General features: G+C 42.7%; 3 protein-coding genes across 6 annotated transcripts in view; 1 reads left to right on the plus strand and 2 right to left on the minus strand.

Moving 5' to 3' along the window:
* SCCRO4 (DCN1-like protein SCCRO4) overlaps window positions 1-4319 on the minus strand; it is a 36313-nt gene extending 31994 nt beyond the window's left edge. The window contains exons 1-3 of one of the 3 annotated variants that reach the window (XM_065453402.1): window positions 4172-4319; window positions 3045-3106; window positions 668-802 (exon numbers count right to left, since the gene is read on the minus strand). In XM_065453402.1, coding sequence (XP_065309474.1) covers window positions 668-802; window positions 3045-3106; window positions 4172-4189 — 215 coding nt within the window. In that variant the 5' untranslated portion in view covers window positions 4190-4319. Of the gene's footprint in view, window positions 1-667; window positions 859-3044; window positions 3107-4171 lie in introns of all 3 variants that reach the window. The other 2 variants (XM_065453406.1, XM_065453405.2) reach the window with 2 other exon arrangements.
* A 183-nt stretch (window positions 4320-4502) lies between these two features.
* On the plus strand, window positions 4503-24136 carry LOC135919546 (NEDD4-binding protein 2-like). The gene is made up of 10 exons (XM_065453442.1): window positions 4503-4989; window positions 5635-8142; window positions 8223-8366; window positions 8686-8867; window positions 9034-9146; window positions 10763-10886; window positions 12542-12742; window positions 18031-18098; window positions 19573-19794; window positions 21713-24136. The coding sequence occupies exons 1-10, from the start codon at window positions 4740-4742 to the stop codon at window positions 21753-21755; spliced, it is 3855 nt and encodes a 1284-aa protein (XP_065309514.1). The 5' UTR covers window positions 4503-4739; the 3' UTR covers window positions 21756-24136.
* LOC135919547 (vascular endothelial growth factor A-like) overlaps window positions 22586-27084 on the minus strand; it is a 32230-nt gene continuing 27731 nt past the window's right edge. For both annotated transcript variants that reach the window (XM_070535070.1, XM_065453443.2), the window contains exons 7-8: window positions 24786-24982; window positions 22586-22722 (exon numbers count right to left, since the gene is read on the minus strand). In XM_070535070.1, coding sequence (XP_070391171.1) covers window positions 22683-22722; window positions 24786-24982 — 237 coding nt within the window. In that variant the 3' untranslated portion in view covers window positions 22586-22682. The remainder of the gene's footprint in view (window positions 22723-24785; window positions 24983-27084) is intronic.

Genomic DNA, 27084 nt, shown 5'->3' on the forward strand with positions numbered 1-27084 from the left:
TGGTTAGCATATCGCTGACCATCAATGTGTGGAAGTTTGTATGTTACTATCACTAAACTGATATACTAGCTGGATTTGATCAGTTGCACAAGGCAACAAAGCCACATGCTGATAAATTGCAGCATTTAAAACTGCAATACAAAGAGAAGCAGATGTGGTGCAAGCACTACATAGCATAATGCCTTTCAGCTAATCAGCTATATCACGGTGAGGAAGCAGAAGCACTATAAGAAATAGCGAGTGACAACACTTCACTGGTTGAACCTGTGCCCACCAAGCAAAAGAACACTGTAGTGATAATGGTATTGACGGTTGTTGAATTTAGCCTTATAGCTTGTGTCAGTTAATTATGTAGACAGGAGTCTGCATATACTCCAGAGCAATCGCTGGTGCTCATATAGATTTGAGAATGTACAATGCTGTTTGCGTAAAGCATGCAATCTAATTAGACATGGCTGTCTCACTCTGGATTTGGCAACAATATTAGCAAAGCTCTGAATACACCAAGCACGTCTTGCGTAGAGTGATAACCTAATAATAGCGGTAATCTGGCCAGTGTGGTCACCAAAAGAAAGTAAAACAATTTAACCATGGCAGTTCCACAGCACAAGCATTTTCTGTATACTGCTATTCACGTCTCGACAGCAAGGAAGGCAATTATGCTCACCCAATGTGTGCTCCTCCACGTAGTCGCTTGCTCGCACCAAAAGCATCATCATCATGGTTGTCAGCACGCCGGCGACGCTGGGGGCCCATTCTGAAGTCTAGCGGCTGAGCTTGATTACAGAGCGGGGGCTGGTCACTGCAAGTGTGGTTGCTGCAGCTTCCTGTCAACACGTTGCTTGACTCCACTAGCGTCTGGTTACGCACACACACAATAGGGCAAGAGTCAAGCACCATGTCAACGCAAGTATTCAGGCTGCTCACAATAAGCTCCTCCTCCCAAGACTACAAAAGATTGCTTCCAATCACAGCAGTGCATTCCTATTAAAGGAGTACAGACACATACTTTCAAAGCTGTAGGAACTATATCACAAGCTTCTTGCATAAAAAAAAGAATGACAATTATCAATTATGAGGGTTGGGAAACACTCATAAGAGATTTTAATTTGTTATTAAAGTTGGTCTCAGCATTATCGCAATGTCATGACACAATACGTAATTCCCTGAAATCGTGTAGCAATAAAGCTCGGTATGATCATGTTACTTCTGAAAAAATAAGAAAGACTGCTGTGCACATTTTTTCTTGCTGTGCTCGTGCATGGCACCCACAGCGACTGAGAAAAATGAGCCAACATATCATAAGTTCATAATATCATCATGCACCCTCCTCCTGGATACCGGAACAAAAACTTGTTTGCAGAAACAAAGATTGTAAATTATCTAAAGTGCCATGATATTTACCAGTATTTGTTTTACAGTGTTTGCAGGGCTTGTGCCTGCATTTAAAAATAAATTACCCGTTGAAAATGCATCAGTACTCTCCTAAACGTTTTTGTCGAATAGAATGAAGACAATATTTGCGAATGGCTATGTATACCAGCCAGCTAGTAACACAGCATCTAAATATTGACACTATAGTGAATTTCATGAGAGAGAGAGAGCACACTAAAAGAAATAAAACAGCGTCCAAAGGCAGATGCAATGGCACTTGAAAAATAAGTGGGTCAGCCTCTCTGTGCAAGCTGCCAGAAGTCAGTACTTTCTCCTCACATTAGAATTAGAGCAAGCAACAAGGCAATGACAGCTTCAACATTGCAAATCTACAATGAGCACAAGGTCATGTAGCAATATAAGGGAAATGGTTCTACATTTTCTTTCATACATGTGACTCTACACACAGGTACCGTGTGTGTAAAAAGAAACAGAGAGCCAGTGAAATGATCTGCGAAGTCCACTTCTTAGGGAACTTGTCTTGCACTCTGCACAGCAGTTTATTCCCATGTGCACAAAGCAGTGTATGACAAAAGACATGCACAGAGACGTGTGCATGTGCATCTTCATACTAGTGTCTTTGTCTACCCTATGCCACTTTGCCTGCAACATTTGACACTAATTGACCCCACCACCCGTCTCACGTTAAGGCTACATGTTCCAGCCTTATTTTTCTATCCTAATATCAAGTGTCTTGCTTGCAAGTGAAGGCATTCTGTGAAGAACCCTGGGCCAATATAACGCAACAATTCATTTCCCTTGTGTACTCAACTCGAGTCATCCACCGCTCCCAATCGGCAGATTTTGGTTATGATGTAGGCAGAGTGCCACTGTGGCTAGTGACAAAGTGCGTCAAGGCGCGATATCCTGAAACGATCCATTTCAGCAATAGTTCGGCGTCAGGCATGCGCTGATTGGTTGCATTAGCAAAACCAGATGAGCTACGTCATCCGATTTTGCTCAACCAGCCAATCAGCGCATGGCTGACAATGAACTATCGCCGAAATGGATCGTTTAAGAATACGGCCCAAGGAATAGACTTGGGATGAAACTGCTGCATGATGGTCATGATGGCTTATACATTTAGATTTACATTCACAACGTGGTCATGCTAGATAGTCATTGATTGACTTGCAGCTGATCGTAAGACTTCCATGACGTCAACGCATAATTTTATAAGGCCACTTTCTTTAACTGGTCACATCAACTGCACCTAACCCTGGCAGAAAATGCAAAGCAACAGCAGACAGCTGCAAAAAACATCACAGCTAAATGTAACAAGCTTATTCAGACCATAGTAAGTCGAGCACACAGCAGCAACTGGTAAAATAATTTACAGTTACTGTGTGCCTGTGTCCATTGCCTCCTGTATCAACTTAACATTTTACTGAATGAGCATGTTCATTAGTGGCATAAACTATGATGTAAACTATGCTCAAATGCGATTCTGGGCAATACAAAACAGAACGGGAAAAAAAATTCATTAAAGCTTTGCTACACAGCAAGCAAGGTTCGTGTAAGAGCTCAACTCTGGGCACCAACATCTATAACATTATTATGTAAACAGGACAGACATCAAGAGACTATGAAAAACGAATCTGTACACTCACTAGATTCCTAAACGAATACTGGAGGAAGGACGAATTTGTTGTGTTAGCGTGCGCCACGGTGACTGAAATGCAAAAAGAGAGCAAACGGGGCAACTAATGAGGATGCATCGAGGGACGCGCATGAGTCGCATTCCTGCAAGCGTTACAAAACAAAAACAAATGCGCAAGCGCATAAACAAGGTTACAGACCGCACGGATAGGACATAAGCAAGAAAATTTACCTACGTTGTAATGCACCAAATGTCAGCTTATACCCAGAAACAAAAAATAAGACCGAAAACTAGCGTCACAACGCAATCAGCCTAACTGCGCAGCTGACGACCAGTTAGCTTACTTCATCATAGCGTAGGGGCTTTCTAAGGGAGAGCAGTATCTACAAAATCTGTTCGCAGTACACGTAAGAACAAAACTGTAACGCCAAAGCGTCGTACGGTGAATTACTATGTTAAGATGGCAAAAAGAAAAAGGGGTTGCCCGATCGAATAACAACGCTCGTATCACCCGTCCAACGAGAGCCATTTTGTTCAACAATAAAAATAAAATGTAATCACTACAAGGTACTGTCTTACTACAAAAGGAAGCGAGCGACAGCAAAATAAAGGTAAGCCAAAATAAATGAAGTTACTAAAGAGATCGCTACGTTCAAGTGATGCCTAGAATCTGTTGTATGGCACTGGAGAAGCAAATGCCGGACATCAACGAAGCTGCGTACCAAGGGCGTTCCTGCGTTAGGCGCCTACGCCGACAGGTTACGGTACCACGAGTCACGGTCAGTGCTTGCCATGTAAGATATTTGAGCAAGACCTTTAAAAGCGCAGACGTTACGCTGCCTGAGCAGTCACTGGTACTTCACAAAGTCGCTTCGCTCCCAATTTATAGCTGCGTACATTATTTTATTATACTGAATAAGAAAGTATGTGCACTAGAAAGCACAACACAGATTGTAATAAACTGTCCAAAACTAGCTGTCTTGACCGTCGATGACAAATATGCAAATACATATATATTCAACAAAAAACGAAAGGACAGCAGCAACTACGGTCACGCACTGTTCAGAGGCGACTCGATACAAAACGCGTTTAGCGATCACGGTTTAGTTGTGGCAGGAAAGTAAAGTTCGAACCAACCTTCTGCGTGTCCTGCATCGATATTTACCCAAACTACTGTGTCGAATATTTTGTTCAAATAACTGTAATTGAAACAATTCCTTGCTGTTCGTCTACTCGATGCACATCACGAGCATGATTGAAGAAGTCACAAGGTGGTCCGGCACGTAATACGCTTTTATACTAAAACTAAATAAATTGCGTTGATCAAAGACAAATCTTTAAAGTATAGTTGTATAATAAATTAAATTCAAATGTGTTTCCATTCTTAGTTAAGTAAAAACTACATTGATACGTGAATTATGCCCACATATAATGTTTGTGTCGTTTCACATCTTTGAATACTGAACGCGCGAGTAGCATCGACGGCATCGACAGCATAAACGGTGGGCTCAAAGTCAGCCGTACCGTAACATGACATGGAGTTTTCATTGGTAAACGGGGAAATTGCAGCGCAGTCGAGTCCCACTTCGTATGGAAAAATGGTCGATGCGTCGTTCTACAGCAGTGTCATTTGCAGTGTGTTCTTCTCCGAGCAAAATTCTTACCTGAGGTACCCGCATACGTAACCAAGCGAACTGTTCCAGTCATGCCTCGGAAGAAGCGCGTCCTGCAACGATCTGCAGGTGATGCTGCGGCTAGCACGAGCGGCCTTTACAGACCGGATGAGTTCCAAGCACTTGGCGATGCCATTATGCCCGATGGAATCATTCGTAACAATTTTGCCATCGGCGAAGATATCCATCCTGCGGAGTGTCTTCGCAACATTCAGGAAATGTTCGAGGGCAAGCTTGACGCTGATGTCATACACATGGTGCTCACCGAATGCGAGTTCAATGGTAAAAGACACCTTCTGGATCCGTGTATTCATTGACCTATCTCCGTTGTATTTTGAAAACCTGCATGCACTTTGAGTCTGCGTAACGTTAGCATCATGTCTGTGTTATCGGGCATGGCCATATTTCTCTCATGTCGAACGATTTATAGGCGTACCGGGTGACCCTGATTTTATCGTCACTGGCGCACATGGCATACTGTTAACACATCAAGGCCTACTGTGATTACAATTGTCATAGCGAGATTACACGTCTAGAAATCAGTGTCATCTGGTTCCCCGCTAACTCAATATCTCTGTTGGGGCCTATTATCCATTTGACGGGGAGAAAACTTGTACTCTAACCGGGACAGGTCAGCTTCCTTGTTGTTGTGTGCGTACAGAAAGGAAATTGCTGCATTGTTATTTTCCGTCATCCTTAATTTCCAGTGGCAAATGGGAAGCGAGGAAGGGCAGGCCTTGCTCGACGGTGGAAGCATGTATCATAGCATAGGGGAAAGTAGCCTTAGGCGCATTCTTATCTATCAAGATAATTTTATGCGTCTCAGTCAATATTTTAGAGCTGTGTGTGATTGAAGCCAACATGTAAACATTTGTCATTCTTGTGCAGTGGCTCTTGCTCTGATTAGTGGTGCAATTGTCATTTCAGTGAACAATGCCTTGGAAGCCCTCTTCACACTGCTGCCACAAGACTCGAGTGCTAGTGCGGCGAGTATCGTCCAGCCGACACAGCCAAGCAACTTGTCTTCATCTTCTAGCAGCGAGAGTATTGGTGCTGGAGAAAACATTGTCACCTCTGAAGCAGAGGTTCACAAGTCTAGTGAGGAGAGTGAGCATGAAAGCTCCCTGGCTGTCGACCTAAATGCACGTGCATCGTCAGACTTGGCACTCTATGTGAATGCTCCACCTTTTGTTCCGAACCTGTGCCCATCTGCCACCACGGAAACTCAGCGTGCTGATGTGTTGGAAGAGCAAGCTTCACTTCCTCCACTAATGTGGAGTCAGCTGACAGGGCCTGGATGCCAACTAGGCTTTAACATCACTCCCTCTTTAAGTCACAACAAGCCTAAAGTATTGTCTGCTTCTGCAAAAGAACTTCAGAAGATCCGCAGCTTGGTGGACAGTGGTCAGTGCGTGCTGGTGCTGATGAGAGGCCTTCCGGGCAGTGGCAAGACAACTCTAGCCCAGAAGATATGTGGCCGTGGTGTAGTCTTGAGTGCAGACCACTTTTTTTGTCAAGGTGGCAGGTATAACTTTGATAAGTCAAGATTGTCAGAGGCACATGAATGGAATAAGAGAAGGGCAAGGAAGTTTATTCAGGAAGGTCGCTCACCAATTATAATAGATAACACTAATGTGGAAATGTGGGAAATGATGCCTTATGTGGCACTTGCATTAAGGGCAACATATCATGTGTGTGTTTTAGAGCCAGATACTCCTTGGAAATTTGATTCTAGGGAGTTGACACAAAAGAATATGCATGGGGTTCCAAAACGAACTATAGACTCCATGTTGGAACGATATGATCGTAACATTACAGGAGAATCGTTGTGTCAAAGCTTCGGGCTTTTTCCTAAAAGCTCCAATTTATCAGTTTTGCCTAGTTGTACACCGTTGGAGATAGAAGAAACCAGTGTTAGTGACTCCTCTAATCTCCTTGATAAGACGCTATTAGAGCCACCGCTTGAAGCACCTCAAAACCCAAGCACATCATCATCTGAAAAAACTTCCACAGCAGCCCCTGAAGAAACTATAAGCTTGGGAGATCTCATCGCTCTTGTTCAAAATGACAGTGAAGAGTCTGGAAGCAGGAGCCGTCAGAACTCAGATTCTTGGTCATCTGGTCATGACGGCAACGACTCGGAGGATGGGACAGAACGTGATGATGACTTTCTTTGGGCTTCCCGTAGAGCACCGGCACAAGCAGATGTTGCAGTAAATGAAACCATACTTGAAGAGAGTGATGCCTCAGAACAAGAGAATGGTACCAGGCTTGAAACTGAATTAGAGGAGGTAAAAACAGAACCAGAATCTGGAGCTATGTTAGTGGAAGCTGTGACAGAAGCTTGGCCAGATATCATTGAAAGTAAGGAAAGTGTTGATGACACACCAAAGCCACCGAGAGAGTCACCAAGGCACCATGGGGGCTCTACTAGGGTGGATAACACTCCTGTGATTGAAAAGCTTGCAGATTTCACTGTTCCATGGGAAGACTTGCCTGAAGGGGAAACACAGGGCCCTGTTACAAAGACTCCAAAAGAACAGAGGTCCCAGAAAGGTAAGGGTAGTCCCAAGAGGTCAAGCGAGAAGAAGGCAGACTCTAGTCCTGAAAAGGAAGCCCCACACACTGTTCCCAAAGTGGCTGAGACGTCAAAGCAAAAACATTTTTCAGTTCGTGGTCCCATATTCGGGCTGGAGAAGGTCGTCCGCAGCAGTACCTGGACTTTTCCTGAATTCAGTGTCTTTGAGTCCACCCAACCAGAAACTGAAGTGAAAAACAGTGCTCACATTTACAAGGATGCCTCAAGTTATACTGACCCCACAGATTTTACAGTAGTGGGGAAAGTGCTGCTTGGTGAATCTGATGAGCTACGTGTTGTGGAGCCCAGAGACCCTGCAGAGAGGCTGGATCAGGAGCACATACACCTTGCTCCTGCTTATAAGGCAAACACACTTGCTCGGAGTACAGACACCGATGACCTTCCTACAGATGACTTAGATGATGAAGGTAAGCTGCTGCTGCTCCAGCAGTGCATGCCGGGTGTAAGGCCTCCAGATCTGGAGGACATATTCCAGCACTGTCACAGAGATCATGTGTGGGCAGCTGATCTTTTGTTGGACTCTGATGTTTCTTGTGACCTTCAGCCACTTGTTATTAGTGAAGACTGTGATGCAGCAGACACCACTGGTGGTCTGAAGTCAGCAAACCAACAGCCTGAAGTTCACACTTCTGTAGTGCCAGCAGAAAATGAAAGAAAGTGTGCAGAATCATCAGCTGACACCATGCCTGCTGATAATAGGCTGAAGAAAAGTTCCTTGAAAACTTTTCTACCAAAGCCAGCGAGTGTTGACAGGGAGTTTACATTTCAGCTTGACCACTCATTTGCATGTCAGCTTGTGGAAACATTTGGTTGTGAAGGGCTGCATGTATCCATCGGTAAGTTGAGAGAATCTCTTATGTTTATTGCACTGCCTACCTCTGTACAGCTGTCGTTCACAACTTTTCCATTTGTCCAGATGCTTTCCGAAGTGTTGACCTAAATGTCACACTCACCAGCGAGATTGCCAGGCAGCTACATCAACTTTGGATGGATACTCTGAAGCAGAGAATGTCAAAGGAAGAAGAAGAAATGCTGGAGATGGTCGCCGACTCTCATGAAAGTCAGTTTCAACTTTCTTTTCAAGACTTTGGTTTATCATGGCAAATATATGGCTGAAATCAATACACGTGTACTCATTTGTCAGAGCTCGAGACTACAATTTCTGTGAGACTTATGAGCAAAGGCAAGCTGCTGTCATATGCTGTCAAGCAGTATTATATTATGCATTCACTTCTGGCAGATACAGGGTAATCACTCTGGTATTACTGTATCCTTTTTTTTTACTTTAATCTCTCTCTCGTTCTTGCTCTCCATCTTTCTTACTGTCAGTGAAAGGGGGTTTGGTGTGCATGAAATCATGCTGGTTTGCCTTTTTCCAGATGAACCACAACATCTGCAAATGGGAGGTGAGGGTTGTTCGAAGGAAAACGTGCCTGAAATTCCAGGCATTCCCCCTCCTGCATTGCACGATGATCCACGCTGGAACAAAGCACCACATGAAATGAGCTTTCGTGAAATCATGGAAATGGAAGCAGCCTTGGAAGAGAAAAGAAAAGATTGGGTATGAAAAGTGATGGGGCCTGTTGTTGCTCTTATTACCAGACTACAGCACTTCTGCTCACACTGCACTGTAAAATTGTCTCACGGATTCATTCGTACCATGTTCTTCCCAGAATTATGGTTTGTCGTTTTTGACTATGAAATTGTTTTGTCTCTGTTATTCATAGACAAAGAACAATACTTACATGGATATGGCAACCAAACTTAAGCTCAAGCAACTTTACGAGAAGTTCCCAGGTGTTGATAGACAGGCACTGGACGAAATCTTCGTAGCAAGCAAGTAAGTTTATTTCAGAACTCATAGTGGCTGAACCTTTTCCAGAAAGGAAGCAATTTACTTAAGAGGTACCCTTGTATCAGTTCTTTTAAGCTGAAAGCAATTGCTTTGCCTATTTACGGAAGGAGGAGGGCATCTGCGTTCTCTTACTACCTTTTCTCTCGTGCCTTGTCCACTGGGCCTGCCATGTTGTCATTCCATGCCAGAAAAAGTCACACTTGCCTTTTAACAGAGATGTGTCAGCAAATGAAATAATTGCATGCTCACTGTGCATTGACAGCATCAATACAAATTGATAGAACTTCAGCGCACTTGAATTTAAGTCTTATGCGAGCACAGGCAGTGTAATATTTGTCAAGGAAATGTGCTCACCAGCATTCATCTAGTGTAACGAGGCCATTCATTCTTAGTTGCTGTGCTGCCATTGTCATTGGGCTCGCTTGTCCCAGCTCTGCTTTGTAAAACCAAATAAGGACTGTGTGGGGGTTGACACAGATCATTAGTATTTTTTGCTGCACAAGAAGGGCTATGCAGCTTCAGCGTACTGTGTCATATGCAACATTTTGGGTGATGTGCAGCACTTTTTTATGGACTGCAGTTTATGCAGTGGGGAGAAGTGCGCATTAATGCAAGCCATGTGCAGGCAATGAGGTTATTACTTAAATGGGGCATGTGATGTGACAACTACTGCCAGCGTTCCTGGCAATAACTGGTCTTGCACAGAGATGATGTTGTGTAAAGTGTTTACTTGTTCCCAGGAAGCAGCACTCAGGCATGGCAAATACTGGATTTACCTGCAGCAGCCAAACATTCATTTGTGCTCTGCTGAAAGACGTGGCCTTTTCCACACTTTTTCATAATGTTGCTGGGGTGGCTAGGACATCTCACAAGTCTAGCTTTCCCTAGAACAGTGCGTGATCTGCTGCATGCTTTCAACCACCAGCTGCATTTAATTTGTATGTCCTCTGCTTCGACTAACTAGGTTGTATACAACAAATTAGAAAACAGTTTACCAACTCTGGTGATCACATAGCACAAAAGCAGTCAGTTTTATTGATAAATATGCAGCAATATAGTTGTGAAAAATTGGCATTCTGTGTGCTGAAAATGCTGCTTCCTTGATTGCTCACTTGGTGATGTACAAACACTGACTTAAAGTTCCACTGAATAGTTTTCAGAATGAACCACTTGCTTATTTGTGAGTGAGAGAAGCCAGAAAGCTTTGGCAGCATTGCACATATGGTCATGGTCTGTCAATAGTGCGTTGTGAAAATCCAGTTCTAGCTGTAAGTTGTTAGCAAATGTAATGCTTGCTCTCTCAGTCAGCCATTGTGCAAAACATCATTCTTGTAATAGTAATTATTAATATATGAATACCAACTTGTACAAATGTTAATAGACAAGGCACTGTAATAGCATCCACACTCTTATAAAAATAAATGGTTCATGACCATAAATAGAGAACAGTGCCATTTTTATTCTTGCAGTGTTCTAATGATCGAGCAAAAAAGAATAATGTTTAGACAGTTTGATGGTGTTGGAGAGGAAAACATTTGCACAGGAAGGGTTAAGCGTATTATTGCATTTTTGCAACCTCCCATTTCTTGCATGTATTGCAGTTACTCGCTGATCCAGTCCGTGTTGACTATCAATGAAACCCTGGGGGTGACTTCTGAAGAAGAAGATATGGAAAACTATGAAAAGCAAATTGTGGATCTTGTCGGAATGGAAAGCATGCGAGAGGTAACACTGTACACACACACTACTGATTCCTGCACTGATGTGACGTTACCAAATCTCAGTGGCCCATGTTTTTGTCAGGACAACTCTGAAAAAGTGTTTCATATTTGCAGCTGGTTTTGCACTCACTCAAAGTCTGCAACAAGATTGCATTTATCAGCCATCATTATTCACTAATACACTTGGCACTTTTGCTTGCCTTAATCCAGAAAAGAACTACTGTCGCATGTACACTTTGCTTTTGTAGAAGCCAGATGCTGTTGATGACAAATTGCTTTTGCCCTCAGTCACCATATAAAGTATAAAAAAATAAGGCAAATAATGGCCAAGTCTACTGAATGATGCATACTAAAAAATGCAATCATGCCGAAATACTTTAGCAAAGGCAAAACAGAAGAATCTCTTAAAGGTCATAGAATAAAAGTGCAGGTCACTGTCTGTTAGCAGGAAATATTGCAGCTGCTGTCACTTGTTAGAATTGTACATGTGCTATATGTCCTATTCACAAGACTTAACGAAAATGGCAGGCCACTGAGAGCATTCCAGCTTTATTTCTCCTTCGTTTTGCGCAGTCTACTTCAGCCATAGAGTTAATATAACCAATTGTAGAACAAAAGCTCCCCATTGGTAACCGCAATGGCAGTGCCCTGTTGCTACTTTATACCTGTGCGCAGGCACAGATGACGAAATACAATTCAGATGAGACATGCAATCAATGCGATCTCGAGCCTCCCTCATTATGGTGGCACTGTCTAGTTAAGGCACATGCAAATGCATTCTTTCACACACCGTAAATTTTACATGAAATTGTTATAAATAGTGATCGGGTCTTTCTGAAAAATATATGGAATGAACTTTAGCCGTTGTCCATACATACATGCTATGTGTAAATGCTTGTTTTTGCATCATATTTCAAATATTTTCAGCCTTGCAAAAGTGAAAAATAACAATGTGGCAGCACCTTTGTGGTTGCCACTTTTATTGCCCAGCTTTCGCTCTAGAGTTAGTGTACCAACTCTATGATTTCAGCAAGAAGGTGTAGGAAAAAGAATTTGGTTTTAATTTGAATGGTAAGTTTTGTTTGCGTTGATGTGCACATGTATAGTCACAAGCAAAAGTTGAAGCCAGTGGTGGCAAAAGAAATTAATCATAATATTTTGCAGCCTGGTCATGCTGGCTGAAATCAAATGATACAGCCTGTTAAACCAATCAACGTATTGAAGCAATTTCACGTTGCAAAGCTGTGCTACGAGAAATTAAAATTTTTTGCTTGTGCCATGATCTCCAAACTATTGCTCGTGACTGTACAGCTGGCAGAGTGCAGGTTTATTAGCGTTTAAATGAAACAGTCATGTATTCAGTAGATAACAAGAACGTTTCATACTGAAAACAATTGCTGTAAAGTTGTTAAGCTTCTTCTTTTCTTTTTTTTTTTCATTTCACTAGCAATCGGAGAAACAGCCAGTGAACATATTTTAGCAGAACTAAAGGTTGGCTTATTTTGAAATTATGCGCAGTGGAAGTTAAAGTCCAAAATTGACATGGGAATCCTTTCTGTAGTACTTTGATGTCAGGCAAATGTGGTTAGCACTGAAATTTGTGAGAAAGCCACTTGTGTTGGACAAACAGCCGTCACACCATTTGGCAACGGAATGCAGGATGAAGCAGACGACAACACGTGGCAGCCTGTTGTCGAGGGCCACGAAGACATGTACGACAGGTTGCGGCTGGTAGGAGACTATGACGTGATTCGTCGAGAGGCCACTGTCCACTACCACATGCGTCAAGAGTCGTTCCGCAAAGCCAAAGAGGCTTATCACCGGGGCATGAAGACAGTGGCTGCATTCTACTCTCAGCAGGTGATGCTCTTCTTAGAGAAGTTTCACATAATAAATCTGTTTATTATATGTCAACTCTAGACCCTCGAGCAGGCACGTATGTCTGGTTTTTCCCTAATTGTACGGTACGATTAGTGCAAAATTGGCAACTGGAATCAAGAGTCGCAAGCAGTTGAGAAATTAAGCTATCTACTAAGGGAGAGACCCGAGGCAACGGTCAAACAGGAAGGAAAAGCGAAAATTAACTAATTTAACCGTTGTTTGTGAAAATGTTTATGAATCACCATCATTTTATTTAAAAAGAAGTAGAGAAAACGCCACTGGAAGTGGATAATAATAATGCTATGTGTTTTGAATGACGCTTCTACATTTATCAGTCAAGCTGCTTCACGTAGCCACTTCTCTGCTGTGCTCATGTGGGTGTTTTTCTAAGCATCCGCGGTGGGCGCAATACGTCTAGAACCGCAGCGTACTGCGATCTACGTGGTTGTACAGGACTGGCGGCCATGCACCGTTACGCAACTTCCCAAATAACAATACGAGTTGGTTTTGGCACTTCGTAGAGCAGTAAACAAGAGATCCAAAAGAACTGTTAGTGTCCCGTAAATGTATATTTCTCTACAATTCTTCCGGACCTAATTCAAAAAATGCTACTAGAAATCTTTATTTTATATTTTCGCTTGTTTACTTGTTCTTAGCAGTGTTCTTCATGCGAGTCCATTTGATGTGGTTCCTTGTTTGTCAAGGAGAAGAGAGGTGTATCTCACACACGCATACCTGTGAGATACACCTTATTTCATTTCTCTTCTGCAGGTTTATGCGTATTTATGGCAAACGGTAGGCATTATTCACAATTGTATTAGTAAAGGTATCCCCCCACCTCTATTGCAGAGAAATGTTACCTTGGATTGCCCCCACCCTATGTACAGTAAATCCTCGTTTTAACCCTCGTCAATTTGGAAAAAAAATCCGATAACTTGGAGTCGTCCTCTGTTCCCGGCAAGCATATGCATTATTTAATGCAATCTAACTCTTGTTAATTCGGATGTATTTGGCTGAATGAAATTCAGAGAAAAAAATCGTTCAGTTAAGGTGCACGTGTAGTCTGACATAGTGTGAGCACACGCGCACACGCCACATCACGTTGGCGAGAACAACGCTTGTAGTACAAAGCACTGGTGCACCAATGTAACCAGTCGCGGCCAACGCAGTCCAACATGCCTGCCGTCGAAATGGCTCTTGCTCCATCCACGTGTTCGTTGTAGTGACTGCGCCGACCCACAATGCATTATGCAGAGGAAAAGCAGTGCCCATGCCGCTTCGCCGACGTACGCAAACAGTTGTGCACATCATTCTGTACATGCTCCAAAGAGAGCAGCCAACTGTCTGCGTATGCCACTTCGCCAACGTACGCTGACCGTCGTGCACAGGTTGGGGATAATTCTGCGCATGCTCCGAAGAGAGCAGCCGACGGCGCACGCGTCGCAGTCTACAGGGGACGGAATTTTGGCTGGCACTGCGCAAGCAGCATAGCACGGCTGGCCGAAAGCGATGCGCGCTGAAAATGTGCCTTTGCACCACTGATAATTGCCGCAGAAAGAAGAGCTGCGCTCTAAAATGCACTCGCAAAACACACCACAACCTGCTGCACCGGTTGCATGCGGCTGAGTTCCACTATACATATAGGTGACGTCCAAACATGTATCCCAATGATGCTTTCCTTCGAGTAATTGCAACGAATTTCAAAGGCTACGTTTTTTAGTACTGCAAGCGCTGATAATTGTCACGGCCGGCAAGTTTCAGACATTACTTGGTGCCGCTTCACGGCAGAACACCTCGTAGAAAAAGAGCATAGCCTCCAAGATGCAACATGAAAAAAAGAAAGAAAACAAAAACACGCAGCACCGCATCTTGAAAGTCTTGAGAGAGGGAGAGAACCGACCTGCAACAGAGGCGTTGGCCATGCCTGGCCAGGTGTCTTCCTCCAGTCAGGCCTAAACAATGTGCCTGCCACAGATGCAAAGAGCAAAGCTGTGTGGCCCGCACAGCGATGCTAGCATGGCCACCATGCTCCCGCTCACTAGCACTCTCCCCATCCACGATGGCGTGGAGTTAGAATTATCGGTGGCTGTGCAGATTTCAGTGTGAATTAGCAGGATGCATTACATATTGCTTTCAATGCATTGTTGGGCGCACCGCAGTGGCTACTTCGAATTATCAGAAATTTCGAATTACCAAGCTTTCACTGTAGCCGCCACTCTGCACAATAGTTTAAAAGTTATACATCAAGGTGTGACTTTATGACATCTGCACACGAACTCTGAAGTCACTAGTAATAGACATGGCAGTGTATAATGTAACTTGAGCCACACTTGCTACTCAGTGGACAGTCTGAAAATTCTGCATAGAATTCTGCATATGATGCACTTGATTGCGTGTGATCTCAGTCAGATTGCCATTTTCGCTAGCCATACCCTTGTGAGAACAGTACAGTTCATATGATGTTGCAAGCCATGGGTCGGCAGAATAGGGAGGTTCTGAATCATACTGAATAACTTGCCTGAGTGAAGTAAATAACCACAAATACCTAGGTTTGACATTCTCTTCTGACCTTTCATGGAACTTACATATTGATGATGTTACTTCAATCGCATTGCGCAAACTTTTTTTCTTTAGATGATGTTTACGCCTTGCACCGAAGCACACCAGACTACTAGCCTATGCAACTTTTGTTCGGCCCGTCTTAGAATACGCTAACATCTTCTGGTTTCTGCTCATATCAACTAACATATAAAAACTAGAAGAGGTGCAAAGCTCTGAGGCTCAGCTTTAACAAATACAGGCCCTACAACTCCCCTACAAACCTCTTGGCTGATGCAGGTCTTAAAACACTATCTGTTAGGGCCAAACAAGCCCGCTTAAAATTCTTCTACCAACTAATGCACGGCAGCTATAAGATAGATCGAGCTAAGTACATTACTTTGTTTACATCACGTCTATCGCGAAAAAAGCACCAATTTACACTAAACCAGTACAGTGTCCGCAATGACACATTCAAGTTTTCACTTCTCCCATGTGCGATCAAAGAATGGAATCTCCTCCACTCGGACATGGTTTCTTTTCCATCACTTTCATCGTTCATCAACCTACTAGAGACATCAAACACAGAAAAGACACCACTTAACACATCCACATATCTTAACTTTAATACTTATTTCTGCACGTAGAATTTCTGCTTTTCAAGCCCCAAACTCGTCACTTCTGCATTGTTATCTGTGTTAGCTGTATACATGTACCGTATTTACTCGCGTAATGATCACACTTTTTTGTCAAGGAAATGGAGGCAAATTCAGGGTTGCGATCATTACGCGGGTTAAATTTCCCACGAAAAGAAAAAGAAAATTTTTCATCCCGCATTTGCTGTGGCATGACAACAGGTCAACAAATAGGCGGCTGCCGCTGTAACAGTGCGGGACACCAAAACAAAAATGGCAGCCAGTGGAGCAAGCCGAACGCACCGAACGTGATTTCTTTTTTCTTCTCGCGGGTACATTACGTACATTGAAACAGTTTCTTCTGTATCAGCAATGAATAATATCATTACTATCGGCAAGCTTGCGGCAATAACATAGCCATGACCACTTTGAGGGGACAGAAAGAGAGATGGGTGCGCTTAGCTGCTAGTGACGGAAACCCATGGTGGGCACGCTGCGGAAACTGCGGCATTTGTCTTCACTACTATCTTAATATGGTACGCTTCTGCTATGGGTGGGCGAATATCTTAGCTGTGTTACAAGTGTCGGCATATGAATAGGGTACTCTTTTAACATATCAGTGTAAATGTGGCTACCATCATTGCTGGTCGCTATTTGTTGCGTGCCCACGAGTGCAGACGAGAAAAATCAAAAAGCGCCTTTTTTGTTGTTGTTGACCACAACCATTATAAAGCCTACAAATAATAAAGCCAAGAAGGCAAGTTTGGTTGTAGCTTTTTTTCATGGAAGTGCAGAAAGTGATGAAAGGAATAAAATGGGGCATCTGCTTAAGAATGTTTGGTGCGTGCAGACCACTTGGTATGCCTTGGAAGAGTCGTTCGCATAGCATTCGATAGATAGTAAGCGCAATCATCATTAGCTAGATTTTGCACACAACATATCGCTGTGGCAAGTTCAGGATGCGATCATTACACGGGAAAGGAAAAAAACAAATCTTGACGACAAAATTCAGGGGTGCAATCATTATGCAAGTAATACGCTAACTTCTCTAATCTTACATAAGTCATTTATTCACTATTTTTATATAAATTCTACTAATACTATATTTGTTACTGAGCGATATTGTTATACCAACCAAAAGTATTGTATTTCACATTGTCATTGGTGATTTCTGCAGTAGTTAAGGACTCTTTTTTTTCTTTTACTCTACCATATAACATGACCTGTTTGTTTATTTTGTAAAACTATCTAATGCAATGCCCACCTGCTTTGATCTCACTGAGACTGGCAGTATCACAAATACTTGCTCACCAATATTTTTGCTGGCTCTCTACTCACTCGCGCTCATGCTCATTTCCACTCACAGTTGCTGACAGTAGCTCATGTACACATATTCACGTCAACTCACAATCACCGTCAGTGACTTTCGTTCAGGCTCACATTAACCAGCACTCACTGCTGCTCATACTCACGTCCTCTCACACCTTTCTTCGCTCAATGACGGGGTGCTCATGAGTGAGTATACCAACCTATGTTGTAAGCTACCTTGTATGAGCACTGATAAGCAGACACTTTAGTCTGTACAATACAAAAACTCATGAGCACACCATGACTAGAGCAATATGTATGCAGAAATAGAGGACCGTGATGCCTGTACACCTCTTGTTCACATTTAGTGAGATGGTGTGTTGTATGGCTAGCATGTACATCCTGCTTGCCTGTGTGACTGAATCTTGCCACTTTTTATATCAAAGTTGTGCATCTTATGCTCATTGCACTAGTCTTAATTTAGTCTGTAGAAACCACATTTTACGAGAGGAAAACAGTCCTTCAATATGTAAGCATTATATGACCTGTTGAGAAGTCAGTTGAAGCCTACAAAAATCTTTCCATCGCAGCACAGTGTGCACTGTTACACCATGAAGATGTGAAACATTCTTGTGTCCACAATAAAAGGGGAATGCTTTTGGGGTGGTAGGGCTACATAATCACTGGCCATTATATTTCCAGGATGTACAGAGCTACTTTAAAATATCTCTGTTTTCTGTCTCCATGTACCAAGCATACCCATCATATCTCTTGACATTGTTTTAGGGTCGAGCATATGCAGAAAAGATGAGAGAAGCAAATGAACGTGCTTCATGGAAATTACTGCAGCTCAGGTAAGGGCACGTTCATAGCTCTTTTAGCGACTTCCATCTCAGTAGTAGCCTTTCTCTTTATTTTTGCAATGTATGCAGAGCAAATTGTTATGTAGCCATTCTCTTCTCTGCGTCTTTAGGTGACAGAACCACATATAAGGTTCTGCATTGGTTTTCTACAGTGATTAGCCTCTCATGGTACAGAGTAAGTCTAACGAAAAGCAACTGCATTTGGGAGGAATGTAGCAGAGACCTCTACATTCTATTGAAGTGAGAATAAATCTTTTGGAAGAGCATTGCTTGAAATCGTTTGTGTTCGTAGTGTGGACTCCTTTAAGAAATGTTGCAGTTTCGCCCAAAAGGCAAATCATCGATTGCGATAGGAAATTCTTAGACACCTATAAGAAGTAAGGATAGTAGTTTTATTGGCCGTATAAACTTGTAAATGTTTCTTACTAACTTAACAAGCAGCATGTTACGCACGCACATGCAAACATGAACACATCTCACTCAGTGGCTGCGGACACTCGCTGTCAGAACACTGCTGCGAGGAACAGTGGCAGCAGCAGTGAGCGAATTGCCCTTCGTGCTGCTTCTTGCTTCAACGCGAACTAAACGGCAAGAACACAGCTCCCACAAAGCCACCGACCCTCGGCGCACCTAGACTCTGTACATACTGCGGATTGCTTCCAAGATAGAGCCCGCCCAGTCATGCTATATGCAGCCGCCAAAGTAGGACCCCCCTTCCCCCTTCATGCCTGTAATGCCATATGGTGCACTTTGTTCCCGCCTTCCTCCGTTGTGTGCGCAAGATAAAGCCACCATCCTTCTTGGCTCACCCTCACAGTCTTTCACTTGCACCCACAGCATATGGCACTTGGCCGCAATGTCATTGGACTCTATGCAAAACATTATGAAACATAACGGCGACAGCGACTGCAGAAATTCGCTTGGAGGGTACATATAATATCTGTCACAATAAAAAAGAAACATGGAGTCCTTGATGCTTGCACTAGCTTCAGACTGCACAAGACGTGCACGTCACTCTGCACCAGTATAACATGCATGGCAGCCTTTTCTTGCATGGCACATTTCTACATAGAAGTTTGATGTACAGAGAAAAATTGTGGTTGTACAGACAATCGGAACTGAAGCACTGAATGCCAGTTAGGTTAGCCATGAGTACCACCTTGTGGCCATCATTTGATGTTGCTTTGGAGCACATTCGTAACTTTCCAACACATATCTTCTGAACTGCTAGAAGATGAATGGAATGATTCAAACTGTCAAGAATAGCAATCATTCCCAACTTAATTTTGCTGGCAGTACAGACTAACTTATTAAAAGTAAATATATTGGCTCAGAAACTCCCTTATTTAGAAAGTCCTCCATTCAGCCAGCCATGTGGTTGTCTTTGATATAAAGGAGTCTTTAGTTCCCGGAGCTTTGACCTCACTAATTTCTCGGCAATGTTGTTGTCTTTGCATTTTTCAAGCAACGCTCAATGTGATGACAACACTCTGGACCTGCACGGACTGCACGTGCAAGAGGCCATTCAAGTACTGAAGAATTATGTGAAGCTCAAGAAACGAGAATCTTGGTGCCTGCAGAAGAAACAGACGCTCAGGGTCATCACAGGCAGAGGTGCACACAGCGCATTGAACATACCTAAAGTCAAGTTTGCTGTCGAAGGCTACCTTCTGAGCAGTCAGCTCAAGTAAGTGGCCGTGCTTCTGTAGCGTCGCACATTTGTGCAATCTCGCACTTCATGTTGAAGGGTAATAGAGCGTTGATTCCCAAAGGAACACAGGGGCTGTAAGATACACCATAATGGAGGGTTCTAGAATAAATTTGATCACCTGGATTCCTTAATGTGAACCTGATGCTTGGTGCATGAATGCTTTACATCATCCTCCATCAAAATGCCCTCACCACGGCAGCAGCAGAAGACCGTAGCCATTAAGGCACTGTGGCAAGTAAGGGTAACGGTGTATAGAAAGCATGTGCGTACACAATAGAGAGTTTGAGAATAGGGGCTAAAAAGTTTGAATCACCAAAGAGCTTTGCGGGTGTTAGCGTTGGAGCATGCAGGAGTGAAGAGTTTTAGAATAGGGCTTCGCATTTGCGGATAGCACCTTGCACTTGCAGTGCCATAATATATCATAAACATTAAAATAAGATATAGCATATTATGGTAAGAAGAGTAATTTTGACATTTGTGTTTCCGCATTTAGTTACAATTTAGAGGCTATTCTATTAGCAGCAAGCAATTAGTTGCGCTTAGTTTTGAGTAACTAAATTTATGTGGCTTCACCAGCCATGTTAGGCCTACAAGCCATGAAATCGACAATCGAATTCGGAATCAGCGACGTCTGATGGATCAATCTTCATAACACAGGCAAGTTGAGAGAAAGCGACAATCGCAGTCACTTTGCCTAGTTTGCGAATTTCATGCATTACCCAGTTTGGTGCTAGATTAGAGCCGTTGCTTCGATGGCTGCCACCATGTTTGTTGATGCAAAGCTTTTGGGGCAGCGTTTGGCGCTCCCGCTAAATCAGTGAAATAGCGTGCCTGACGCAAATCCCAAACACAGTTTGGGTCTCGCACACTGTGCAGCGGTATTGATGCTATTTCTTTGGGGCCTCAAACATTTGGAGCCCCTAATCTAAAACTCTCCAATGTGGTATGCAGGCTTTCTACACAACGTAGGCTGTGTGTACGAGTCAATGTTTTGTTCACATTGTCAGCTGAGTGCCTCTTGCAGATGGGTTCTTCTATGTGCATCAATGAGACTTTCAATAATGCAGCTGACCTGCAGTACAAGCTCATTAAGCCAGATAGTAGCCATGCAAACATTTAAAAAAGGCACATTGGATTAAGCTCTAGGATGGTCTGAAATAAACTGCAATGCAGTTGATCGCAATATCCTGTTTGGGATTTGCTCACTTTGTGCAATTCCTTTCATTCCTCACTTTGTGCTATTGTTGTTCGTCTAAGTGGGCCTAAGCATTAGAAAGCCTGGTTTGATAATGAGATCAAGTGAGATGGCTGGTGCATACTTTCTACATTGAGCTATATTCTGTAACCAGAAAAAAGGAACATTGTTTTTAGCGTAGTATTCAGGTTTTACACATGTAAAGCTTTAATACTATTTCAGTTTTTACGTGAGGCTATCAGCTATCCTCATTGAGGAAACAAAAGGCATGTCATCTGTAAGGACAAGTTGGGAAAAAGCCACCTAATAGTAACATTTAAAAATGAACAAGGAAAAACCAGTTACATGCCATGCCTTCAATTATAGCTTTTATTCAGTGTCTCATAAGGGTCTGCAAAACAACACCAATAAAGAGGTTGTTTCGCTTGGCATGTATGTTGCATGATAGTTTCTAACTACTTGCTCATGCTGCTTACTAAGTCGGGGCTTATTTGCAGTAATAATTTTTCAGCAAAGACTAAATGAGGGGCAACTACAGTCGAACGCTGGATATAACAAAGTAAACTTAAAATGCTTCTCACCAATATGAGCATGTAACAAATGTATAATAATGAAGGTATTTTTGTGTCAGATATGAATTAATCATAACGAGGCTTGACTATTTATGCAATTGCATTTATGATCTGTTTTGTGTTTCAGCTACAGGGAGGTGCAAGCTGGAATGTTTCATGTCATGCTGTAGGAAAAATCCATGCGAGCTGATTCCTTCGAACATTGGCAAGGCGAAAAGCTGCTTCTTAATTATGAAAGCCTTTTTATTACAGACACCATTGCGGTGCAAACATGAAATTAATTTTAGTTTAATTAGTTTGAAAGAATATTTCATTATTTATAAGAAAGAGCCTTTTGGCGTTACTGTAACCTGTTTTGCTCAATTATCTAGCCATCGCATAATGAACTGATTGTAGATTATTGTCTAAACCATGTTCAAAGCTGATTTATGTTTGATATTTGTACAGCACAGCGAATATTGTCCTTCAGCGTCCCCACCTCACACCTGTCTACCCCCCCCCCCTTTTTTTTTTGTTTTGTGCGCATACTGTTGTGGGTAAAAATGTGACGTAGTTAGCACCTGCTGATGGCTCCTGTGTGGTTGTGTATATGGTAATTAATTGTGGCAGTTAGCACGTATTGTTGTGGGATGTGGCACGTTGTACTTTCCATTGTTGGATGCAGAAATTGTGGACAGATCGTGAAAGGCCAGACCTTTCTCTGAGTCAGGGAGACGAGAACTCATTTGCGAGTGCTTATGTAAAACCAGAGCGCACATTTTATAAATGCTGATCTCACCTCCTTGTACAATATGTAAATAAGTTTTTAAACACACTATTTCAATGTTAAGAATAGTGTTTTATTACAGCAGGTGCTTGGTAGCCTAGTAGTTGTGAACTTGACATGGCGACTCTATGTGTTGGAGTTAGTGTTCCTGTTTGTGGTCCAGTATCTGTGGCACTAGAGATCAGCAGGGAGAAAAAAAAAAATAGGAATGGCATTGACCAGTGCGTGAGGTTATGAATGTGAAATACTGTGTGCAAATGCACATTCGTGGAGTAGTGACAAAGGCAGTGTGTGTCTTGATAAGCATCAGAAGGGCACAGTCTGAAGTCCTTCAAGTCATCACTGCCATGTTGTAGAGATCTTTTACACATCTGAAAGTAAAAAAATATATATATATATATATATATAGGTATATATATTGCCATAAATATTTGTGTACATTGTAGAAGCTCATAGAAGAACACTTTCTTTGTGTGATCTATGTTGTACTAAAATGCTCGTATGAGTAAAAGACAAAGTATTATGTATATTTTTCACTAGCCGAGTATCGTTGTGCCACGAAATTCATCTGATATGGGTGCAGCTGTACTATTACATTTGCTGGAGGCCTTTACACAACAATAAATTTCCTTGAATGTTATCATAGTACGTCAACATTTGAACAATCTTCATGGTTACTCTGCAAAACAAGTTTTCCAGATGTGCATTAGATTAGATGTAGCCACCTTTGTTGTGTGAGCTGTTCGTGCTAAATTCAGCTGCCATGAAATACAGAATACTGGTTGATCTGAAGTCTTAAATGAATTTCTATACATCAGCAATAATTTGGGCAAATATCTTGTCTAATGTGGCCTAAATGAGCTTTCACTCATGATGGTGATCTTTGGCCATATCTGGCCCTTTCACCAATAAAAGCTACACATCAATCAAGCTTTCATTCATAAGCCAGCATGCCATGCAAGCTGAGAGGAGCAGAATGAATAACATGTTGAGCTACTAGTTAAAGTTACATGTAAACACAGTGCCTCTCATTAGTTCATCGTCATATCCTCTGGAACATTGCACAAACACCAAGCTTCAAGCATGGCTCGCAGTCGTCTCATGTAAGCTGTCTTTTTTGTTATGTTTTGTTCAGCATGTAATGAAGGATTCACTTAAGCTTACATTTAACCCCTTGATGTGCGTAATAGTGCCTGAATGTTGGGAGATGTGAAAAGAACAAATGAGTGTGCATCTTTGTAGGAGCTGCTGGTGTCATCAATAGTATTTTGTATAAGTGATTCTTGGTGGTTTGCTGACATGAACGTTTAAGGCACATGAAGGAAACAGATTTCTTCAAGCTCTGCTAATTGTTGAAACATTGTGAACTACGCACTGGCATTACAGATGTTAGTTTTAAGTTTGTTTGCCACTTTAGTGGGAAGAATCTGGAGAGGAGCTTGTACACACTTGATGATGGTTTTGAAAAACGCACCACTGGGGTCTTTTTGTAACCCTTTTATTATGAATATGTATCTTTTAAATGTTGCTTGTTGCCTAAAGTCTTATTTAGGGAATTTTTGTCGCGCTTTTACTGCAGATGCATGTTGGCAGGTCTTAAAAAGTCATTTGCTATTTTCTATGTACTGTAAATGGCTTTTAGATGGTTTTAATGGAGAAATGTTTTTACCTACATAAGATGTGACAGGAGGAAATTTTACTTTTGTTGTGCTTTTTGAAGTCACTGTTGTTTCAGAGTGGTAAGACCAAGCAGCATTTTTACAATAAACATTTGTATAAAAATTACGTCTCTGCTTCCACATTGCTATACTTGCCTGAGCATTTGTCCCCTCTCAGCACATAAGCAGCAAGAAAAGAAAATCTTGACAATAATTTTGCGAATAACTAAAATATGCTGCATCTCACATCTTTAATTACAAACTTTAGGGCACACATTGTAATGCCAAAATTGCAGCGAAGGAGTAGCCAAGTCGCCTTAGCAGAAAACTCAAGACTAGCACCACTTTCAAGATAATCCCCAATATCGGCTAAAAAAAGTACCTCGGTGTACCATTTAAGATCGTCCCAAACTGTTAAAGGCACGATTTTGGTAAACTGTTAACTAGAATGCCAATGTATTTCATAACGCATTTTAAGGTTGCACCATTCAAAAGTGATGCCAGTCTTAGGATTTCTGTTATGGAGACATGACTGCTCCTTGACTTCAATTTTGCAAGTACATGGGCCCTAAATTTACTGATTGAAAAAGTTAATTAACAATTTTTGGTAATTAGCAAAATTATTGGGGAATTGTCACTTGCTGCTAATGGCCATGTAGCCTTTCTCTAAATACTACAGGGGCCTAGATACACAAGATGTCCTTTCCTTTTTATTTTTTGTATGTGTTCCGCATGAAAAGGGGCACCTGGTATATTTGAGTAAGAAAAACGTCCACCTGCAGAGCGCATGTTCGAAGCGCATGCCCGTGGAACACTCGGTGTCGGCATGTCGGCATACGCAGGCGCAGCGCCTCGCGTCCCAGACATGCGCTCCGTCACTGCTGCACTGGCTCGCCATCCACGCATTGGTGCACACGCATTGGCACCGGTCCTCCCTGTACGTCTGGCCCCGCCCGCAGTGGTGGGGCCGCACCTGTCGATCCAGCCATCAAGAACCGAGGCTTTGATTGATAGTATGTGTGTGTGTGTGTGTGTATGTATATATATATATACCTTATGGCAGATATTGCAATTTACTAATTGTAGCTGAGACAGCAGGGCATATCCACTTGGAAAGAATTCTGTGGGCAACTTGTCAGGGAAGAAGTTCCCCTCGTCAGGGAAGAAGCGCCACAAGGGGAAGAAAGAGTTGCCGCTCCAGGGGAGGCAGAGATGATGTGAAGGGCTGTGGACGTTCCCGGAAGAAAGTCACCACGAACTGGTGCCTGCCCCATACTGAGAAGCTGTGGAAAAGACCAGTTGGGAGCAAAAGATCTCCTCTCCCATTTCCATGGCCAGACCCTCTCTCCACCTTTGCACCTGCTGTAACTTTGTGGTGTCACCGATCTGATATTCCGTCTGGGAAAGTGTTGTTTATGCTTCTAGATTGGCTGTCGTCCTGGTGGGTTGTGACCTTTGCGTAATTGGCTACCACCAGGGTGGAGGACTTGAACAGTGGTGTTATAAAGACGGTCGCAGAGAGAAGGAAAGCTTCTCTGGGCCATGGAAACGAGGCTTATCCAGATGCTCATTGCTAAACTTTTGACCATTTTCTGTTTCACCTATTCAATGATGTAAATAAGTTTTGTGTAAGTGCAAGTTAACCTGTTGGTTTGCATTTTCCCAACTTCCGAACTTTTGATTTCTTCAAGCCGAAGCCTCTGCCATACTGCCATATGGAGCCGGGTTATACATAACCTATAGCGCCACAACACCACTAACAAGACATGCACCCGACACTATGCGACACATCAGAGTATTCACTCTACAAGTTTATATAGCCATGATCTTAGTGCTATCACTTGTGCAGAAAGAAACTATTGTTTAATAAATCAGAGCAATCGATCTGCACATACGAGATCAATATGCCTACATTTACATGGCTGGTGAAGCTGCACACAAATGTTAATTAATAAAAGGAAGATGAAATATCCACCCAATCGTAGCAATTGCTACAAAGGAAACTCATATGGATTCCTCGGAAGAAAAGCCTCACAGTTGAAGAAAAATTTGTCCTGGTCCAGGACTGGAACCCAGGACCACCGCCTTTCTGGTGCACCCGCTCTACCATCTCGGCTAACCAGGCGGCTAGCAGGTGGAAGTGCAAAGTCAAATTTATCAACAACTCGAAGCAAAGGCAACAGTTTGCCATAATACTTGTGCAGAAACCCGCAAGGTGAAGAGAACTAATTAATAAAAAAAAGTGAGACATCCACCCAATCGTAGCAATTGCTACGATTGGGCGGATGTCTCATTTTCCCCTTGTTAATTAATTCTCTCCAACTGTGAGGCTTTTCTTTCAAGGAACCCGTATGGGTTTCCTTTGTAGCAATTCCTACGATTGGGTAGACGTCTCATTATCCCTTCATTAATTATTTCCCTCCACCTTGCAGGTTTCCGTAGAAATATTAAGTCAAGCTCTTGCCTTTGCTTTGAGTTGATCAATTCGACTTTGCGCGTGTATCGCATAATTATGTAAGCATTTTTTTTTACCAAATGAACTGCATGCAAGTTTCATACTTCATTTTGTTTGGAAACGAGAAGACATTCAACATTTGAATCGATATTCTAAGGTCGCTGTTTCCTCAAATATTTGTGTTAGATTCGATTGGAATGTTTTACTATTCGAACATACTCCTTCCTCCATGGCGTTCGTCGCGCGCCGATTTCGAGCTTCGCGGCCGCGTATACCAAGATGTGCACGAGCAGGGCCAATACCACCTTCGAAGACAAAATAAAAAGGGTAAAACAAAAAGGGAATTTCATCGGCCAGCGCGACGCGTGTACTGTGCCAGTCGCATGACGTCAGAACGGCCGCCTATTATAACGTATAGCCAATCGGCGTCTATCTCGGTAAAGTACGTGTATGTCACTTCAAACGCTTCAAATGTCATTGGCCCTTTGCGTGCAATGACGCCCTGTGTTGTATGTCGAACTCGCGGGCGCTTGCGATAGAGCGGGCCGATTTCGGCGGTGTACTCGGCGTCGCGGGCAGCCTCCCTCCTCGCAAGAACCGGTCCTTATCGAGCGGTTGTT

Source organism: Dermacentor albipictus, chromosome 3, assembly GCF_038994185.2.
Source record: "Dermacentor albipictus isolate Rhodes 1998 colony chromosome 3, USDA_Dalb.pri_finalv2, whole genome shotgun sequence".
In the NCBI taxonomy this organism is placed as follows: Eukaryota; Metazoa; Arthropoda; class Arachnida; order Ixodida; family Ixodidae; genus Dermacentor; species Dermacentor albipictus.